Source organism: Mobula hypostoma, chromosome 13 (genome assembly GCF_963921235.1).
Source record: "Mobula hypostoma chromosome 13, sMobHyp1.1, whole genome shotgun sequence".
Classification (NCBI taxonomy): Eukaryota; Metazoa; Chordata; class Chondrichthyes; order Myliobatiformes; family Myliobatidae; genus Mobula; species Mobula hypostoma.
The window spans coordinates 60,969,945-60,990,968 of NC_086109.1; the positions used below are offsets into that span (position 1 = coordinate 60,969,945).

The window sequence follows — 21,024 nt, forward strand, 5'->3', positions numbered from 1 at the left end:
ACAGTACCAGCGACCAAGGTTCAATTCCCGGGTCTCCCTGTGACTGCGTGGGTTTCCTCCGGGTGCTCCAGTTTCCTCGCACAGTCCAAAGGCATACCAGTTGGTGGGTTAATTGGTCATTAGGTTTGGATTAAATGGGAGGATTGATGGGTGCTATGGTTTGGTTTAAAGGGCTGATTCTGCACTGTATCTCAATAAAAAATAGAAATGTGCATAAATACATAAACAACAACATTATTAAAAGTGTTTTAAAGAGTTCCTTTACTGGTTTAAAGTGTTACTTTAAACTGCTTCAGAGAAAACAGACGCAGCCCACTTAGTCTCTCTCCACGACTTCAGCCCTCTCTCTAATCCAGGCAACTTCCTTTTGAATCTTTTCTCTACTCTCTCCAGTTTAATCACATCCTTCCTAGAGTGGGGAGCTATGCATAATACTCCAAACGTGGCCTAACCAATGCTTTGTGTAACTGTAGAATGACATCCCAGCTCTAACACTCTGTGCCTCAGTCAACGCCAGACACACTTTGCCAGCAGCACCTTGTCTGCCCGTGTCCCTGTGTGCGTGCCACGAATCCACGCTTGCAGAATTCACATGTGCCATCTGCCTGCTCCTGAAGGAAAGGGGTCTGCTCTCTGTTTGTTCAGGAGAGTGATCTGCTGGAGAGGAATCTGCGGGGACCACGGTGAGCTATTGCAGACTTGCTGCTCGCAATGCCCAACGGCGGTGTCGTGCTGCCCTCTGCTGGCCGGTCGCTGTGGAACCCGGACCTCAGACGTGCTTCCTGAGACTGAGTTTCACTGCATGTCAGTGCGCTCTCGGGAGCGGTCACTGAATCAACACGCGTTACGTGATGCGACTGACTGATGCTAAGCTCGCACAGGAAAATGCGCAGCATCCGGAGGTCTCCAGGATCCAACACAACCTCGTGCCCCCACCTCCTCGGCAATCACACATGAAAACATGCCCGCCATCTAGTGGTGCGTTTAAATCGGTCTCATTCTGAAAGCATCCCGATCGGTGTGGGTTGGAATGAACACCAGATCACCAACGCCAGTTCCCGGTGTGTCTATCGCCCTGTGACACGTATCCTTTTAATCCATCTCCCCCTCCCTCCGGTTCACAATTATAATGAAAGCCCAAACAACAGGAATTCTGCAGATGCTGGAAATTCAAGCAACACACATCAAAGTTGCTGGTGAACGCAGCAGGCCAGGCAGCATCTCTAGGAAGAGGTGCAGTCGACGTTTCAGGCCGAGACCCTTCATCAGGACTAACTGAAGGAAGAGTGAGTAAGGGATTTGAAAGTGGGAGGGGGAGGGGGAGATCCAAAATGATAGGAGAAGACAGGAGGGGGAGGGATGGAGCCAAGAGCTGAACAGGTGATAGGCAAAAGGGGATACGAGAGGATCATGGGACAGGAGGTCCGGGAAGAAAGACGGGGGGGTGGGGTGACCCAGAGGATGGGCAAGAGGTATATTCAGAGGGACAGAGGGAGAAAAAGGAGAGTGAGAGAAAGAATGTGTATAATGAAAGCCCATCCAGTTAAGACCCTAATAAATAGGAGCAGAATTACACTATTTGGCCCATCGAGTCTGCTTTGCCATTTCATCAAGGCTGATCGATTTTCCTCTCAGTCCCAGTCTCCTGCCTTCTCCCTGTAACTCTCCATGCCCTATCTGATCAATAAGCTATCAACATCAGCCTTAAATATACCCACAGCTGCCTGTGGCAAAAAATTCCACAGATTCACCCCTCTCTGGCTAAGTAAGCTTCTCCACATCTCGGTTCTAAATAGGTGTACCTTTATTCTGAGGCTGTCCCCTTTGGTCTTAGACTCTCCCACCTTAGGAAACATCCTCTCCACATCCACTCCATTCAACATTCAATAGGTTTCAATGAGATCCCCCTCATTCTTCTGAATTCAAGTGGGTACAGGCTCTTCGTATGGCAAGCCCAGAATCATTTTTGTGAATATCCTTTGAACCCCCTTCAATGTCAGCGCACCCCCTTCTTAGATAAGGGGCCCAAAACTGCTCCCAATACTCCAAATGAGGCCTCAACAGTATCTCATAAAGTCCCAACATTACATTCTAGTCCTCCTGAAATGAATGCTAACATTGCATTTGTCTTCCTCTCCGGTGACTCAACCTGCAAATTAACCTTTAGGGAATCCTGCACGAGGGCTTCCAAGTCTCTTTGCACCTCAGATTTTTGAATTTGCTCTCCATTATAGTTAACACTTTTACTTCTTCTGCCAAAGTGCAAGACCATAGACTTCCCGACACTGTATTCTATCTGCCAAGGCGCTGAACGGGCAAGCGTGCAGTGCAGCTCCGCGTGAAAACTCTGATTCTGTTCTGTCAGTGTTCACCAGGAGTTTGCGCTAATCCCTGGGGAACTGTGAGGTACAGGGACACATCAGTAATAACAGCCTGCTGCTTGGGACGGACAAGAGACGCGGGGGATCTGCAGATGCTGGAGGTCTTGAGCAACACAAGATGCTGGAGGAACTCAGCGGGGCAGGCAGTGGAGAGGAATGAGCAACGATTCGGGCAGAGGCCCTTCATCAGGATTGAAAACGAGGGGGCAGAAAGAAACGGGAGGGAGCGGTAAGGGGGCAAGCTGGCCAGCGATTGCTGCGAGAGCAGGTGGGGGACGGGGAATGATGTGAGAAGCTGGGGGTGGATATGTGGAAGAAGTAGAGGACAGATGGACAAGGACTGGATTTCGGCCTGGCAGAGACCCATAGTGTTGTGTCAGCACCAGCTTGGAGCGGCCCCAGCATCTCTCCACTGACCGGAACAGTGACCCTCTTGGGCACAGGGGCCACGTTCCCACGACTCCAGGGTCAAGCCCATTGACAGACAGCTGAGATCAGTTCTCTGTGCCCTTAAGCTGCAGGTGGACGTTGAGCTGCACACGTCCAAACAGAACGGGGTGTTGGTGGATGTCCAACACATGGAGCAGGCAACCCTGTCAGTCGTCATCCTGCGGCAGGGAAGCCTGCTCAGATATGCGGGGAATACGGTCACTGTGAACAGTATCATCTGTCAGCTGTTGCTCTTTCCAAACCGCTGTCTGACCTGCTGAACTGTTTTTAATTTCAGATTTCCAGTTTTCATTTATCTGACGATAGAAGACTTTACAGAATCACTGAAGACAAATGGACTGTGATTAGCTTGGAAGTTAAGAAGCCAAGTGTGTAGATTAGCCACGCCATTTAGTTCCCATGCCCCATGAGAATTAACTGCTCAGCAGCAATTTCAAGAGATCAAATACAACAACTTAAAACCAGAGCACTGGGTAACTGAGAGATGGGGAAAGACCGATTATCTCACCACCTTGGATCTGACCAAAGCTACACATGGTCCCAGAAATTAGAAACAATTTGTGTCCAAATCTCAAGAGGCTTGGTAGAGGCATTTAAAATGGTGAATGGAGACTAAATTAGAATCAATTATTTTCAATTATGGAAAGGCTGGCATTCAATAGGAACAGATTTAATTGTCCATTACTGTCATAAGAAAAATAACTCAAAGATACTTCACTGAGAAATAGTTGAAGAGGAGGACAGTTGTGACCATGGGGGAAATGATGAGGAATGGGTCTCCCTGGATGGTTCTTTCAAAGATACAGTCATCTGATTTCATCTATTTCCTGCACCTCTAACCTCAGCCCTCTTCGAGGTGTCACAACCGCAGGCTCTGCTGTGGGGTCAACACACCCACGCAGGTGAACTGCGGAACAGATTCATCAATCACGCTTCTGAGTTTGCTCGTTCCAGCCAATTAGTGTTCCATTACTGTGGTGTTTAACTCCCTCCTTTTCACTCTAGTCTTGTTGAGACTTGGCCAAAAGCACAACAACTTTTACCATTCTTGCTTACCCTCATCCTTGTCTGGGAAAGGAAGACTACCATCTTGATTGATGCGGTATGCTATTCATTTAGTACTTAGGCTTTGGCATCAGCCATTGTGTCGGCATTAACTTTCAGTTTGAGAACTTTAGTTAACAGCCCTGTTGGCCTAGTGCTTATTGTTCTCTTTTCTTTAAATTCTGCAACAGTTCTCATTAAAGTCAGTGAACTGTTGACCTCTTCAGGGCCTCTTTCTCTCTCCGCACTTGGGTCATATCTGCACCAGCTGACACTAGGACTCAGTACTGGGTTCTCAAACTTCTCATAATCTTATTTCTGTTTGTATCAGCACTTGATATTTTTGCCCGCCTTCAATCTGGCTCACTTTTTCACACTTCAATCTGGCTCACTTCTTCACACTTCCCTTCTTTTGTATTGTCTGTCCAGCCCAACACCGTGATGGTATTGGGTTCACTGTCCACAAAGCCCTGAACTCAAAAGGAGATTTTAAGCCCCACCTGATACAGGTATCTATGGGTACCTTCACTATAGGCTGGTTATATGAAATCATAAATCATCCTGCTCTTTAAAGACTAGCATACTTCCCTGTCTCTTCTCTGCACGGATACGGGTGAGGTCTAGCTGCCAATACCCACCACGTGAACGCTGGGCTCCCTCCCCTACCAAGGAAAAGATACTTCCAGCTAAAAAAAGTAGTCTAAACACAGTTTATCTTTTTAATGACAAACATTTAAATTTGGACAAATAGTTCTTAACACATATTTAAAACTCACAGAGGATTTCTGATATATTCTTAAAATTCTGAAGTTATAAAAGATTTATAAACTATAAATTATATCCAAATACAGATAAAATTTTTATGAAATAAAAGAATATTACCATCGAATTGCAGATGAAAGAATTGACCGCCGCAGAAACCAGTCTGAGTTTTGAATTCTGGTTCTTTCTGTCATTCTTGTGACTCCTATAACTTCTGAATGCTTTCTAATAGTTACACTGCCCTGCTACTAGTTGGCAGTCTCTGCATGTGATGTGTTTCAGATACCTTTGCTGGGACAAAGTAATTCACACAGATCGTCAAACAGCTACTGTGGAAAGAGATCCGACAGACCCAAAAATAATGCAGTGAGGGCTGAATCTTTGAGAAGAAAATTATCTCGAATATTGATTGATCAACTATACCTGTGACCATGACTTTACACAGATGGTCTAAAAACTTCCAGAGGCAGAGATCCCAGTCCCACCTAAAATTAATGATGTGTGTCAGACTCGCTGAATTCACAAATCTCCCAACTATAGCAGTGACCATGTTTGATGTGCTAAGCAACAAAACCAGTCGAGTCTGCAAGCTCCTTGAACTCAATCACAGTGGTGCAAATAACCTAGCCAGAGCTGTCTGGTTTGATGCAGGCCAATGAACGTAACCCAACTGCCCTGGGTTGGTTAATAATGGGCCTACAGGACCTCACTTTTTACTTGTTTACAACAAGAAGCTGACCAAGGAATAATGGTTAGAAGTTTAATTTTGTCACAAACAACTCTGATCAAAAGTTTGTGCTACTACGCTAGAAAGCTGAGGACTAGTTTAATTGTAATGGGCCCTTTTTTTATCTTTTCTCTTTTTTTTTCTATTATCTGTTTGATAAAGCTGAAATTAGTAAATCTACTTTCTATATAATTTTATACGGTGCACGATCTGTTATTTCTTGCCAACCAATAATTGTGTATGGGCAATATTTACACAGCATTCACTCAAATCGAGGTTCCTTAAATCAGAATTCTTGGAGTTCCTGTTTGGCTGAACCCCAAATCAGAGCGACCCTAGACGTATATTGTTTATGAAAGGTGCCCTTCTCACTGCCGAGTCACGTGGCTGTTAGCAGAGTTAGTTAACGAGCTGAGTTTGTATAAGAGCCCCAGCGAGTGGGTTGCACATGGATAGGAGGTATATCAAGGGGTACAGGCCAAATGCAGGCAAATAGGACAAGCCTGGTGGGGCACCATGGTTGGCATGAATAAGTTGGGCTGAAAAGTCTGTTTCCATGCTGTATGACTCTATCATGGCCAGCACGGACATGGTGGGCCGAAGGGCCTGCTCTGCATTTTAATCCATAAGGAGATAGGATTGTATTGGGCAGGCTCAAAGATCAAAGAACATGTATTATCAGCGTCTGTGTACATTATACAAACCTGAGATTTGTCACCTTACAGACAGCCACAAAACAAAGAAACCCAAAAGGTCCCATTTTAAAAAAAAAGACCGTCAACACCAAATGGAAGAGTTAGCACTGGGAGACCTCCGTAAGTCATTCCAGTACGCCAGACAACCAATTTGTTTCCCTTCACCCTTTTCACGTTACCTGTACAAAGATCTTGAGCCGGTCAAGAGGAGCGGTCCCTGTTCGTGACACAGCTCCGGCCATCGCTCCGGCTGCCAAGTGCTTCCACCACGTTCCAAAAAGTGTTTCATGTAACGAATTCTTGGAAAGCAAGCTCTCGCTGAACAGCCCCGACTTGTAGTCAGACTGAAGCTGGAACCAAGAAGATACAAGTTAGAAGAAGACATGCGTTTTCTTCCTCCATTGTAGTTTAACTCTGCTGAGTGGCTTCTGTGTTTTGTGCGGATTTCAGGCTGGGACCGTGAATTCTTCCTGTTAACATCCGGCAGAAGGTGCATGGCACCCCTTAGAAGTCCATCACTATCGATGGCATAAACATGAGAGATTCTGCAGATGCTGGAAATCCAAATCTATGCACACAAAGTGCTGGAGAAAGATCTCAGCCCAAATTGTCAACAGTGTATTCATTTCCTTGGCTGCTGAGTTCCTCCACAATTTGTGTGTGTTGGTGACTCCTTCTCCTTCTACTCTTTCACTTTGCTACACATTTTAAGATCATAAGATATAGAAGCAGAATCAGGCCATTTGACCCATCAAGTATCCACTGCCAGTTCATCATGGCTGATCCAATTTTCCTCTCAGCCCCAATCTCCTGCCTTCTCCCTGTATCCCTTCATGCCCTCACCAATCAAAAATCAATCAACCTCTGCCTTATCTATACATAGAGCTGCCTGTGGCAAAGAATTCCACATATTCACCACTCTCTGGCTAAGGATATTCCTCCTCATCTCCATTCTAAAAGCACGGCCCTCTATTCTGAGGCTGTGTCCTCTGGTCTTAGACTCTCCCACCATTGGAACCACTCTCTCCACATCCACTCTGTCAAAGCCTTTCACCATTCGATAGGTTTCAGTGAGGTCACCCCTCATTCTTCTGAATTCCAGCAAATTGAAGCCCGGAGCCATCAAACGCTCTTCATATGACAAGCCATTCAATCCTGGAATTATTTTCATAAACCTCCTTTGAACCCTCTCCAGTTTCAGCACATCCTTGCTTGGATAAGGGGCCCAAAACTGCTCACAATACTCCAAGTGAGGCCTTACCAGGGCTTTATAAAGTCTCAACATTACATCCTTGCTTTTATATTCTAGTCTGCTTGAAATGAATGCCTTCCTCACCACCAACTCAGCCTGCAAGTTAACCTTTAGGGAATCCTGCACAAGGATTCCCAAGTCCCTTTGCACTTCAGATTGTTGTAATTTCTCTCCATTTAGAAAATAGTCAGCCCTTTCATTTCTTCTATCAAAGTTTGTTCTCAGTACTTGAGTCAGGGTTACATAGGCATAGTCCAGATGGAGTCATAATCATTGAGGGATCCATCGTGGAAACAGGCCTTTCAGCCCATTGAGTCTATGCTGGCATTCAACCACTCATTTATATCAATCCTACATTCAGCCCATTTCCTGATCTTAGCTCTGAGCTCCAAACTGCTCTCTGTCTCCGTTTTTCACTGAACTGCTGGCTGCGCAGTCAAGCCACTCTCCACAGATGCCATCATAATTGCCACATGTGACTTCCTACCCTATCTCATAAGAACATCACTATTCAATTGCACTATATAAACTTCATTATCTAAATGTCCTTCAGAGACCCAACTCTCGAATCCCACCACGTACATCTACTTCCGTACAATTGCCAAACCCTCTCCCAGACACACATATATCCCAGGCCTATGAAGCCACCAGACCACAAATACCACTCTGCGCTCACTCCATTTCTCCACGCACACTCCTCTATCTAACATCACGAGCACACCTCGATTGCCACACCCCTCCATCCCTGTTGCAACGTGAAGCAGAATTCACCTTCCCTTTCAGACACACCCCTCTCGTCTTTTCACACAATCCACAGAACCCTGCCACACTCCAATAGCTCCAACTTCCCTTTCCAACACACCATGCACTTAAAAAAGGGAACAGTTTTCCTTAGCATATGCCAACCTCCCTCACTCACACACAGGCACCAGCACATAATCTGCTCAGTATACACACCATCTACATCGACCCCACTATTCAATCACACAACAGACAGAATATTATCTAAACCCTCAAATCACATCGGAGTGTCCAATCTCAAACCCACAGCTACTGTACCTAACCACACCTCACTAGCTTTTCAGTTGCACTCATAGATAAAGGGAAGCAGGTTTAGGAAGGAAAGGATTAAACAATTGAGAGGTCAAAATGGCAACATGAGCCGGCAACTTTAAGAAGATTGTAAAGTTCTGAATGAATACTTTGCATCTATTTTTGTGGATGGGGTTTGGATGCAGTTGTGGGACATTAAGTAATCATTATCATAAACCAGGAAGAATTGGAAACTTGAGAAATGGCTAACAAGCACAGTGAGTGAGGGAAAGTGAAAGAGAGAGGGGGAAGAGGAAGAGAGAGGGAGAGAAAGGGAGTCAGAGAGAGGGAAAGGGGCAGAGGGGATACTCGGAAAGAATGATGAATGATATAGAGGCAGGGAGAGAGACCGGGGTGGGGGGAGAGAGAAGAGAACAAACATATTAAGGGTTTAGCCATCTTTATCACGGATTAATTGGCAGGTTAGGAAAGTTTCCTGTGCACTTATAAGAAGTAAAGGAGGAAATGCTGCAAGAAGTAACATTTCTCAGTACTTTTGGGCAGTCAGCACTCTCTTCCGTGCAAGCTAATTCACTGAGATGTGATCAAACCACTGGGGTTTTCTCTGGGTTCTGGGTTCCTCTGCATTTTCTTAATTCCTGCCATAGAATATCTTGATATAGAGTTCTCCGTTCCTCCCAATCCACAGATTTTACCCCATTTCCTTTTTGACAACAGTTCTCAAACCCATTTTTATTTTCCAAATATGTACCAAGCATTGCCTGAAATTGTTTTCCCTCATGTTGCCTCTGGCTCTGTTTAAATCTTTTCCCTCCTGATATCAGACCCACAGCCAGCAGGCCCAATTTCTCTTTGCATATTCTATCTAAGCATCATGTTTGAATTACCTCTGTAAAATCATCCCTTATCCTTTTTGCTTTAAGCAGAAAACCTGACTCTTATAGAAAATAACACTTCACAAAAACGTATGACAGCAAAGTGCAGCTTTCGGCCCACATCCATTGCGATGGGATTAGTGTCGGTGATACATCTGTAGCCCTAGGAAGTCCTTCTGCTGCTGAGTTTCTGGAGAGGAAAGGATTAGAGGGATACGGTACAAATGTGGGCTAAGGGAATGAGTTTAATGGATGCCTTGCTAAGCATGGATGAGATGGGCTGAAGGGCCTGGTTCTATGCTGCATTACCTTACTCAAATCACTGACGTAAATCCCTCCTCACAGCTAATGAATCCGAAGTTACAATACCATATTCCAGCCAGCACTGAACAGGTACCTTAATTAGGCTTAGTCTAATTTTAACCATATAACCATATAACAATTACAGCACGGAAACAGGCCATCTCGGCCCTTCTAGTCCGTGCCAAACTCTTACTCTCACATAGTCCTACCGACCTGCACTCAGCCCATAACCCTCCATTCCTTTCCTGTCCATATAGCTATCCAATTTAACTTTAAACAACATTGAACCTGCCTCTACCACTTCTGCTGGAAGCTCGTTCCACACAGCTACCACTCTCTGAGTAAAGAAGTTCCCCCTCATGTTACCCCTAAACTTTTGCCCTTTAACTCTCAATTCATGTCCTCTTGTTTGAATTTCCCCTACTCTCAATGGAAAAAGCCTATCCACGTCAACTCTATCTATCCCCCTCATAATTTAAAATACCTCTATCAAGTCCCCTCTCAACCTTCTACACTCCAAAGAATAAAGACCCAACTTGTTCAACCTTTCTCTGTAACTTTAGGAGATGAAACCCAGGTAACATTCTAGTAAATCTTCTCTGTACTCTCTCAATTTTATTGACATCTTTCCTATAATTCGGTGACCAGAACTGTACACAATACTCCAAATTTGCCCTTACCAATGCCTTGTACAATTTCAACATTACATCCCAACTCCTATACTCAATGCTCTGATTTATAAAGGCCAGCATACCAAAAGCTTCCTTCACTATCCTATCCACATGAGATTTTCTGATTTTTGAACTGTATAGGTCTGGAAATTCACATGCGTTAAGGACTGCTTTGAAGATACGAGCACAAATAAGCCATTGTCTTTCTGTAGTTACACTGCCTTGTATTGTTTCTGTTTGTACTTCCCACCAATCATGTCAACCTTCACATTTTGGGTGTTGGATTTTAATTTCCTTCAGCGCCCCTTTGAAGTCCATCATGATCATGCTATATGTTACCTACAGCTCCATGATCTGTGCCAACAGGAAATTTCACTCAGTATCCAAGTCTAAGACATTAAAGTGCATAATAAAAACAATATGGTCCTAGATGGATGGGGCAGAATTTGTTAGTTGTGTCCAGGAAGGATTCCTGCTCAATATGTAGACAGACCAACTAGATGAGAGGCCATGTTGGATTTGGTGCTCAGCAAGGTCAGGTGTCAAATCTGTCAGTGGGAGAACATTTTGGAGACAGCCACCACAACTCGCTGACCTTTACGATAGCCTTGGGGAGGGATAGGAGCAGATCATGTGGGAGGTGAGCTGATAGAGATGTACAAGGTGATGAGAGGCATTGATAGAGTGGAGAGCCAGAGACTTTCTCCTAGGGCGGAAACAGCTAATACAAGGGGGCATGATTTTAAGGTGATATAGAGGACGTATCTGTGGTCAGCTCTTCACACAGAGAGTGGTGAGTGCGTGGAATGCCCTGCCAGGGTTGGTGGTAGGGGCAAATACATTAGGGGGCATTAAGAAATTCTTAGATTGGCACATGGATGATAGGAAAATGGAGAGTAATGTTAGATTGATCTTAGAGTAGGTTAAAATGTCGTTACAACATTGTGAGTCGAAAAACCTGTAATGTTCTATGTTCTAGAACTGAAACTTGGAAACTCCCTCTTATCTGAAAATACCACAGCTACTACCATAACTCGCTGTCTTGTTCCTAAAAGCCCCATCAGGTTATTTGACCACTGTGCATTAACTCTAGTTGTGTAGGCAAAATTTGGGTTGAATTGATGTGAATGAGAGAAAATGACATACAGGGAAAATGTGTGCTGCTCTGTGAGCTGAAACTTGCATAAAATCAGAACCAGAATTGGGCTACTGGCACCGACATACGTCATCAATAGAGCGGAAAAAGGAATAACGGGGTAGTCTTCATGGATTCTCGGACCATTCTGAAACCTGAAATCCAGCAGAGAAGAAGAAGCTTATGTAGTAGCCTTCTTCTATGTTGTAAGGAAATACGAAAATGTAGATTAAATAAATTACCCTTGATCATCTTACCAATGAATTGAATCAATATATTCCCTCATGAGTTGGCCTTAGCATACAGTGTAACACTTCTCCTGTAAGGAAAGATGAAGTAGCTGCCTTACAAGTCTGCTGAACATTAATCAATATTGATCCACCCACTTTTCATAAAGCTCTCCCTCTCTGAGACGTTAAATCAGCTTAATCCACACAACCATCAATGCAAATTCAGCCTCACAAAGAGCTCGCGAGAATCAAATCAAAATAAAACCAAAAACTGTTACCTCCTCATCAGTGTCGAAAAGCACTGATTTAGAATTTAAGTAAAAGAAAATGGAATTCATTGGGATGGTAACCGAAAATGGTAGTTTCCACCCCAGACACTCCCGGATAAAATTCATGCTGAAACCTTCAAAGCACCCGAAAAGCACTTCCGTCGCTATGTTGTTGGTAACTGAAGCTGACTGAGTGGCGATTACACAGTGGGTGGATGAAAAGGGTATCTCACAATGGAAACCTCTGAGCACACAGACAGTGCCTATGTGACCTCACCACTGCATCAGCCAGCACTTAACATCACAGCACGTCACCTCTGCCCAGCCGATCAGGTGAGGGGAGGGGGGAGGGGTCCAAGATAAGGACCAACTGAAGAGGAATATCATTCAGAGCAGTGGAGATGAGAGGAATGTCGCTGGGGATGGAATGCTTTCATTATGAGGAGGGGCTGGACAGTCTGGGTCCGTTTTCCCTGGAGTGGAGGAGGCTGAGGGACATTATAAAGCTGTACCAAACTATGATGGGCCAGAACCTGAAGCTGTTGCCTCACTGCAGGTGTTATCCGTATCCTGCGGCAGAGGTTCTGAGCACAAAAACCTTTGGGACAGGGTCCGTGTGCAGTGAGGCATCAGAACTTCCCACAATGTGACCAGATGACTTCCCAGAAGGGGGAGACCATCGGAAGTTCAAGTTTAATTGTCATTCAACCATGTACATGAATACAGCCAAATGAAACCCTGCTTCTCCAGGGCCAAGGTGCGGGACTCAGTACCAACAATCACACACAGCACACAGCACATAGCACAGATAATTATGATACCAGCAAAACATAGATACAAAAAATTATAATATAAAAAATAACGTAGCCCCACTCCCCACGTGTCATGGCCTGCACATCCATGGTGCACGAGATGTTGTGCTGGAGCCACGTTTCTGCGAGAACAAGACCACAGCAGTTCCTCATTTCGAACAAGTGCAGCCACAGACGAACACACTTTTGCATTGTCTTCCATTGAGCAAACTCTGGAGGGCAGTAGCAACCCAGCGTGGTACCCCTGCTCTATCTAGAGGACCAGGTGGCCCACAGTTAAATAATGCAACTTTGAGATACTTCGGGCAAAGTCTGGGAGCATGAATGCTTGAGTGAGTCGTCTGGGGGCCTGGAGAAGCCCATCATAGCACAAAGCTTTGCATGGAGTCACTTGATCAACTTCAGTGGGAAGATGGCTCCATCAGTCTAAAGGTAGAACGCAGTACAGGCCATTCGGCCCATGATGTTGTGCTAATCTTTAAACTTACTCCATAGTCAACCTGAACCTTCCCTCCTCCACATACCACAAACCTCCATTTTCATTCATCTATGTGTCTGAGGCTACTAAAATGTTACATCTGGTCAATCTTGCTGTATGCTTCCGAAACATGGACTATAACACCAGAACTCCAAAGAAACTTGGAAGCAACAGAAATGTGGTTTCTTAGAAGAATGCTGAAAACATCATATAGAGATAGGGTAACTAATGAGACAGTACTCCAACGTGCCCATACAAAAAGATCTTTAATGAGAACATTAAATGAGGGGAAACTTAAATTTCCTGGGCCATGTCATCAGAAAGGGAGAAATAAAATGCCTTACATTACAAGGCCGTATCCCTGGGAAACGTGGAAGAGGAAGGCAAAGAAGAAAATATATGGACACTGTGAAAGAACTAACAGATCTAAGTGTGCGAGATATCATTGATGCTGCGAGGGATCGTTCGATGTGGAGAGCCAATGATCACCCAAGCGTGTAACGCGCAAGGCACATGAAGAAGAAGAATTGTCTGAGTCTCTGAAGCGTCCGTAAAGTCTCCGCTTTTACCACCAGACCCACAGTGTTTTCCAGGCACTTACCACTCGCTGGTTTTAAAACTCTGACATCTCCCCTAAACTCCCCCCCAATCACCTGAAAGGACGTCCTCTAATATTGGCCATTGGCACAGTAGCATAGTGGTTAGCACAACACCTGACAGTGCCAGTGACCACCACTGGCACCATCAATTCCCACCACTGCCTATAGGGAGTTTGTACGTTCTCCCCGTGACCGCGTGGGTTTCGCTCGGGTGCTCTAGTCTCCTCCCACACTCTAAAGTCAGACTGGGTTGGTAGGTTAAATCGTCATTGTAAGTTGTCCTGTGATTATGCTAGGATTGCATTGGGGGGCTGCTGGGTGACATGGCTCAAAGGGCCGGAAGGGCCTATTCTGCACTTATCTAAATAAATAAATACGATGCTGGCTGTCTGGTCTGTCTATGCTTCTTATAATCTTATACTGTACTACCCTATCGAGTGTCCTCTCATCCTCTGCTGTTCCAAAGAGAAAGGTACCCAGCTTGTTCAACCTCTCCTCATAAAAGATGTTTGCTAATCCAGGGTTTCAAGAACATTACCATGAGGTAATGTTTGGAGCAACAGGAGGTGAGTTGAGGTACTCATGGCTCTCCTCTGCACCTTCCCTAAAGCTTCCATATCCTTTCTATAACGAGGCAACCAGAACTGAACACTGGTCTAACCTGAGTTCTCTAGAGCTGCAGCATTTGCTCATGGTTCTTGAATTCAGTACCTCAACTAATGAAGGCCAACAAATGAAGGCCTTCGGAACCACCCTATCAACTTGTGCAGCAAGTTTGAGGGTGGATAGAGGTCAGAGCAGAGGTCGGACAGAGGTCAGAGGTCAGGTCGGAGGTAGGAGCCATCCATTTATTGAGTGCTGCCATACCCATTAGACCGGACGAAATTCCATGAACACTCAGGAGTATTCAGCCAAACTGATGTGGATGTGCTGCCTGTTGCTCACTTCTCGGGGAGGAGATGAATTATCCTCACGGTGTGATTGCAGCAAACTACGAGTGACATACAATGACTTTCAGCCAGTCCTACTGGTCCAGAGGCTGAGCAAATCAGGGCCATTTTAACCTTCAGATACAGGGTGAGCCTGACCTGGCTCCACGGACCTTGGCCTGCAAAGCTGGCAGATCTGAATGACCTCTCTCATATATCTATCTGTGTGCCATACTGTGATCCTTTGGCATGTAGCTTGCCAGTTTTGTAACTGTCCATAGCAGCTACTTCAAGACTCAACATATGGAGTGGCTACTGCACAGGACCAAAAGAAGCCGCAGAAGGTTGTAAATCTAGTCAGCTCCATCTTGGGTACTAGCCTACAAAGTACCCAGGACATTTTTAGGGAGTGATATCTCAGAAAGGCAATGTCCATTATTAAGGACCTCCAGCACCCAGGGCATGCCCTTTTCTCACTGTTACCATCAGGTAGGAGGTACAGAAGCCTGAAGGCACACACTCAGTGATTCAGGAATAGCTTCTTCCCCTCTGCCATCGGATTCCTAAATGGACATTTACTTATTTACTTATTATTTTTTTCTTCTATATTATGTATTGCATTTGAATTGCTGCTGCTAAGTTAACAAATTTCACGACACATGCTGGTGATAATAAATGCAATTCTGATTCTGAAAAGGACGAGAGGCGTTCTGACAGATAGAAGGATAAACGATAACAGATATAAAGATAAAAGATGTTCCGTCTTGAGATCAAACCAGTACCTCGTTTTGGTAAAAGTGAATGATGGCACTTTCTCTTCAGGATTGTCGAAGGACTTGGTTGGCCAAGTTTAAGTGCATTCCATGCATCAATTCTGATTCATTGTGATCCAAAGCTTGCAACTGTCTAAAGCTGGTGAAGAGTCTTGCCATGTCCAGGTCGGGGCAGCTCACTCCCTTTGGTCGCCACCAGACACTCAGCTCTCACCTGTGGCTCCAAACAGCTGTTTGCATGTGACCGCGACTGCTTCCCAGTACACCACTGGGACAGGCGGGCTAAACCAGGTGAGGACACCAGCAGCCTCATACCCGGGTGAGATAGGGTGAGATAGGGACCTGCCTGTGTTAGCCTGCAAAGTCAGCTCTGGCGGATTGGCTGGATGAGATCTACAGTGAGATCCAACTGCGATGCTCCATGGAGAGCGAAGGTACAGAAGATGTCGCGGTCATCCACCGCAACCAAGGAAGACCCCAGTTTGTGGCTCTTGTTGGTGCCACTGGACCCGGACTTCTGAGGTCGAGAGAGTGGAACTACCCCAGTGAAACGTCTTTTCCACTTTAAAAGCACTCCCACACAGGTTTCCTGTCATCGGTGGACACGATGGACAACCAACTACCAGTCTATCAGTGGGTCTGATGGGGGTTATAGTTATGGCACAAGAGGACCGTCAATTAAAACTGAAGGGTGCAGAAATGTCATCTTGGCAGAGCGATGAGTCTCTGGAGTTCTCCAACCTGGAGAATTATAGAGACTATGCGCAGTGGTACATAATAACGACACAGGAGGTACATATCAAAGTAGCCACAGAGTGCATATACACTCAGATCATTGGGGTAATTAAAGGAGAGGCAGGTAGATGTTAGAGAGACTGAGAAATTGGTCTCCTTGGGGATTTGGCACAGAGGAGGGGTGTGGCCTGCGAACAGTTGCAGTCCTCAGTTAAGGAGCCATGACTCTTCAAAGCAGGGTCCACAGTGTGACCACTTCATTCAGTTATTCTAAATGCAATGATCATCACACAGCTTTGAAGAGCTAACCGCTCCAGCTACCAAAAAAAAAGTCACATTTCGATAGCCTGCAGATCCAAGAATAACACAGACAACAAAAGCAATTTCTGTGGTTATATGAAATAAACGCAAGATGTGACCTCATGTCTGGAAACCCTGAGAACCATTTTGTACAGAATCTGTTCCACAAGTATTAATGGCAGCAAACACTCCATTTTCTAGTCAAGGTTAATAACCAACCCAGTCATGCACGAATTGAAACAAAGATGCTGGAAATAGTAAACAGGTCAGGTGGCATCTGTTGGAGCTGAGAAGGAAGAAGAAAAAATCATGAAACTGCAGGGAGGATGGGGGAGGTAATATCTTTGATAGGGTAAAATTGAGGTTCCCAACTTAAACTGAAAGCATGGTTATCTGACCAATGAGTGAATGGGAGCCCTTAGAGTGAAGCAGTAAATTAACAACTTTAAATTCTTCGCTGTTCTTATTTCAGAGGATCTGTCCTGGGCCCAGCACGTAAGTGCAACTACGAGGAAGGCACAACAGCAACTCTATTTCCTTAGGAGTTTGTGGAGATTCGGCATCTAAAACTTTGATCAACTTCTATAGATGTGCAGTAGAGAGTACATTGACTGGCTGCATCACAGCCTGGTTCCGGAAACACCAAAGCCCTTGAACGGAAAATTCTACAAAAAGTAGTGAAAACGGCCCAGACCATCACAGTTAAAGCCCTCCCCACCATTGAGCACATCTACATGAAATGCTGTCGCAGGACAGCAGCATCCATCATCAGGGACCCCCATCACCCAGGTCTTGCTCTCTTCTCGCTGCTGCCATCAGGAAGAAGGCACAAGAACCTAGGACTTACACCATTAGGTTCAGGAAGAGCTACTACCCCTCAACCATCAGGCTCTAGAACAAAGGAGATAATTTCACTCAACTCCACTTTCCCCATCATTGGAATGTTCCCTTTCAAGGACTCTTCATCTCATGTCCTCTATATTTATTGTTTATTTATTTATATTGCTGTTTCTTCTGGTTGCATTTGCACAGTGTGTTGTCTTCTGCACCCCAGTTGATCTTTCACTGATTCTGATGTAGTTACTATTCTATAGATATGTTGAGTATAGAAAGAAGAAGAAGAAAGCCCTTGACTCCTTGTGGAGTCATCGGGACGCCGTCATGACGGCGTTTTTTTAGCAGGCTTTCTTAGTTTTACGAGGCCAAGTTGCTAGCTCAACCCATCATGGATGGAAAGCGTGCAAGGGAGCCGGGTGGATTCAAACGCGGGAGCCTTCGCTCCGAAGTCCGGCGCTGATGCCACTACGCCACCAGCCGGCAGTTTGTTGAGTATGCTTGCAGGAATCTCAGGGTTGTGCATGGTGACATATATGTACTTTATGATAAATTTACTCTGCACCTTGTAAATTAGCAAATAGGAAAATTAGTTTATTGTTGTCACAGGTACCAAGGTATTTTGAAAAAAATTACCTTGAGTACCAGTTTACACAGACCAATTCTTTACAACAGTGCATTGAGACATGACAAGGTAAAACAGTAAGAGACTGCAGACAAAAATGTTACACTTACAAAGACAGCACACTGCAGGCAGATAATGAAATGCAAGGTCATTATGAGATAGATTGTAACATCAGGTCTTCATCTTATCATGCTAGGGAGCCACTTAGTAATCTTATAACAGCAGGGCAGATGATGTCCTTGAGCCTGGTGGTATGTGCTTTCAGGCTTTTGTGTCTTTTACCTGATCAAACAGGGAGAGGGGAGAGAATGCCCAGGGCGGGTGGGTCTTTGACTATGCTGACTGCTTTACCGAGGCAGCCAGAAGCGTAGGCAGAGTCCATGCAGGGGAGGTGGTTTTTGTGATGTGCTGAGCTGTGTACACAGCTCTCTGCAGTTAGAATGTGGGAGTATGAAGCGCAGAGCGAGGAGACTTACCCAGCAGGTCAGCTGGGGGTGCTCACCTCTCCCTGAGATACAAGGAGAAAAAAAAAAAGTGCAGAGCAGACAGACAGTAAGGTGCAACAACCAGGTGAACGAATGATAGGTGGCTTGATGCAGGCAGGGAAATCAAAAGATCAATAGAGTTCAATACCGTCCAGAAAGCTGCACCATGCCCTGATGGACGATGAGGTACAGTTTCCCAGTCTTGCTGTAGGTTTCATTGTAACAGTCCAGGAGGCCACAACCCAACAGGTCAGAGCGAGAATGGAATGGAGAAGTAGGAGGCAAGGGGAAGCTGGGGGTCACGAAACCCAGACTGTGTCTGGTTTCTCCAGAGAATGCAGTACACTAACCTGGAAGAAGTGAAAGTGAAACACTGCTTCACCTAGAAGGACTCATCAATGCCGTGGTTGCTGGGAAGGGAAGAGGTAGAAAGAAAAACTTTTGCATTGCCTGGTGTTGCAAGGGGAAATGGCACAAGGAGGGGGGAGATTTGGGTAGGAACAGAAGAGTGGACAATGGCATCATGTAAGGTCCAAAACGCTGAAACGAGAGGAGGGAAAGTCATGTCTGGTGGTGGAACCCCTTTGGCAGTGGCAAAGATTGCAGAGAATGATCTGATGAACGGAAGAGCCTAGGTAGTGGAAGGTGAGCACATTCCTTGAAACTTGTGCTGGCTGACTCATTCTTTGATGAAAAGTAAACTGCAAACTTACAGAGTTTTACTGACGTGAATAGAAATGGTGTGGGCAGAGCAACACAAAGGCCAGTCGTCCCCATTACCAGCCGGGCAGTCTCACAGGTCACCTTAACTGGGCAAAGATGGGCCAACAAAACCTCGATAGACTGGAAGCATGTTATCAGAATTTCACATTGACACATTAGAAACGTAGAGAATTAAAGTTCAGAAACAGGCCCTTCAGCCCACTGAAGCATGCCAGCCATCAAGCACAAATTGACACTATTCCCACGTCAATCCTCTTTGATTGCCCCCCCCGACCCTCATCAATGTCTCCACTTTTCTGCACACCAGTTGTAGTTTACAACGGCCACATGACCAGCCAACTGACACATGGGAGGAAGCCAGAGCACCAGGAGAAAACTCTGTCGCCGGGTGAAAATGCAAATTCCAACGCGGACAGCACCCGAGGTCAGGATTGAACCCAGCTTGCTGGAACTGGGAAGGAATAATGAATGGTTCTACCTGCTGCACCATAGTGATGCCCACATTGTGGGAAAGACCTGCCAGAATATTCAAAGGCAGCTCCGCTGGTATTTACGAGTACAAAGCTCAAAGTTCAAGGTACATTTATTATCAGCGTATGTGTACATTATACAGCCCTGAGATTCGTCTCCTTACAGACAGCCACAAAACAAAGAAACCCCAAAAGAATCCATTTAAAAAAAGACCATCAGACATCCAATGAGCGGAGAGAGAAAAATGCATCGTGCAGAACTGAAGGTTTATGAAAGACACGAAGCCAGGCATCACTGCAGCTGGAGCAGGCCGCAGTTTCAGTTCATCGCAGAGCCAGTCTCTTGTAGGTCCGACACCAGTCCACTATAGAGTCAGGGAGTGTGAGCCAGTCTCTTGTAGGTCCAACACCAGTCCACTATAGAGTCAGGGAGTGTGAGCCAGTCTATTGTAGGTCCGACACCAGTCCACTATAGAGTCAGGGAGTGTGAGCCAGTCTATTGTAGGTCCGACACCAGTCCACTATAGAGTCAGGGAGTGTGAGCCAGTCTATTGTAGGTCCGACACCAGTCCACTATAGAGTCAGGGAGTGTGAGCCAGTCTATTGTAGGTCCGACACCAGTCCACTATAGAGTCAGGGAGTGTGAGCCAGTCTATTGTAGGTCCGACACCAGTCCACTATAGAGTCAGGGAGTGTGAGCCAGTCTATTGTAGGTCCGACATCAGTCCACTATAGAGGCAGGGTGAATAAGCCAGCACAGTGTGCTGTGCTTACGAAAACCAGCCTGGGTGAGTGGGCAGGATCAATACTGATGGTGCCTTAGGCAGACCATGTGGAGACTATAAAGTCACAATAAATGACGCTGGAGGTAATGAATAATAACCAGTACCTGATTCATAATTCCTGTACAGCCAGTGAGTGAGATCAAAGGCATTCACTGAAGTGGCCTCCACTGCACAGCCGGGATAATGCTGAGAAAGAAGTCAGTAATAACTGACCAGCAACATGCACCATGCTGCCAAGTTTAGTGGACAAACAGTCAGTGACCTGGACCAACAGTCAGGAGACCCAAGTTCAATTCAGGTAGTGCCTGGCATTTTAACAAGAAACAGCTGGTCCTAACGCAAAAGTGCTGGAACTCCTGCTCAGCAGGCTAGGCGATGTCTGTGGGAAGTCACCTATTGGCATGAGGCCTCCTGCAACACTCCAATTGATAAAAGAATTTTAAAACCATGCAGTTGTACCCCGTTGGCTTTGAAAGTAGTTTGGTATCTCCAACTGTCCATCCTGTAAGGCACGGTGAAGGTTACCCCGATAAGTAGCAATAATATCATTGAAACAGAAGAGCTGGTCTGGGTGGTGGGTGCATTTCCTTCAATAGTGTTGAGCTGGATATGGTTGAAAGCTTCAAGTT

At 45.5% G+C, this 21,024-nt stretch overlaps 1 protein-coding gene across 1 annotated transcript in view; it reads right to left on the reverse strand.

Annotated features, from left to right (window-relative positions):
* LOC134355962 (mitochondrial adenyl nucleotide antiporter SLC25A23-like) overlaps nucleotides 1-20,568 on the reverse strand; it is a 45,820-nt gene extending 25,252 nt beyond the window's left edge. Inside the window, exons 1-2 of the mRNA XM_063066519.1 lie at nucleotides 20,500-20,568; nucleotides 6,239-6,409 (exon numbers count right to left, since the gene is read on the reverse strand). Of these exons, the coding sequence (XP_062922589.1) occupies nucleotides 6,239-6,409; nucleotides 20,500-20,544 (216 nt within the window). The 5' untranslated portion in view covers nucleotides 20,545-20,568. The remainder of the gene's footprint in view (nucleotides 1-6,238; nucleotides 6,410-20,499) is intronic.
* Nucleotides 20,569-21,024: the final 456 nt, after the last annotated feature.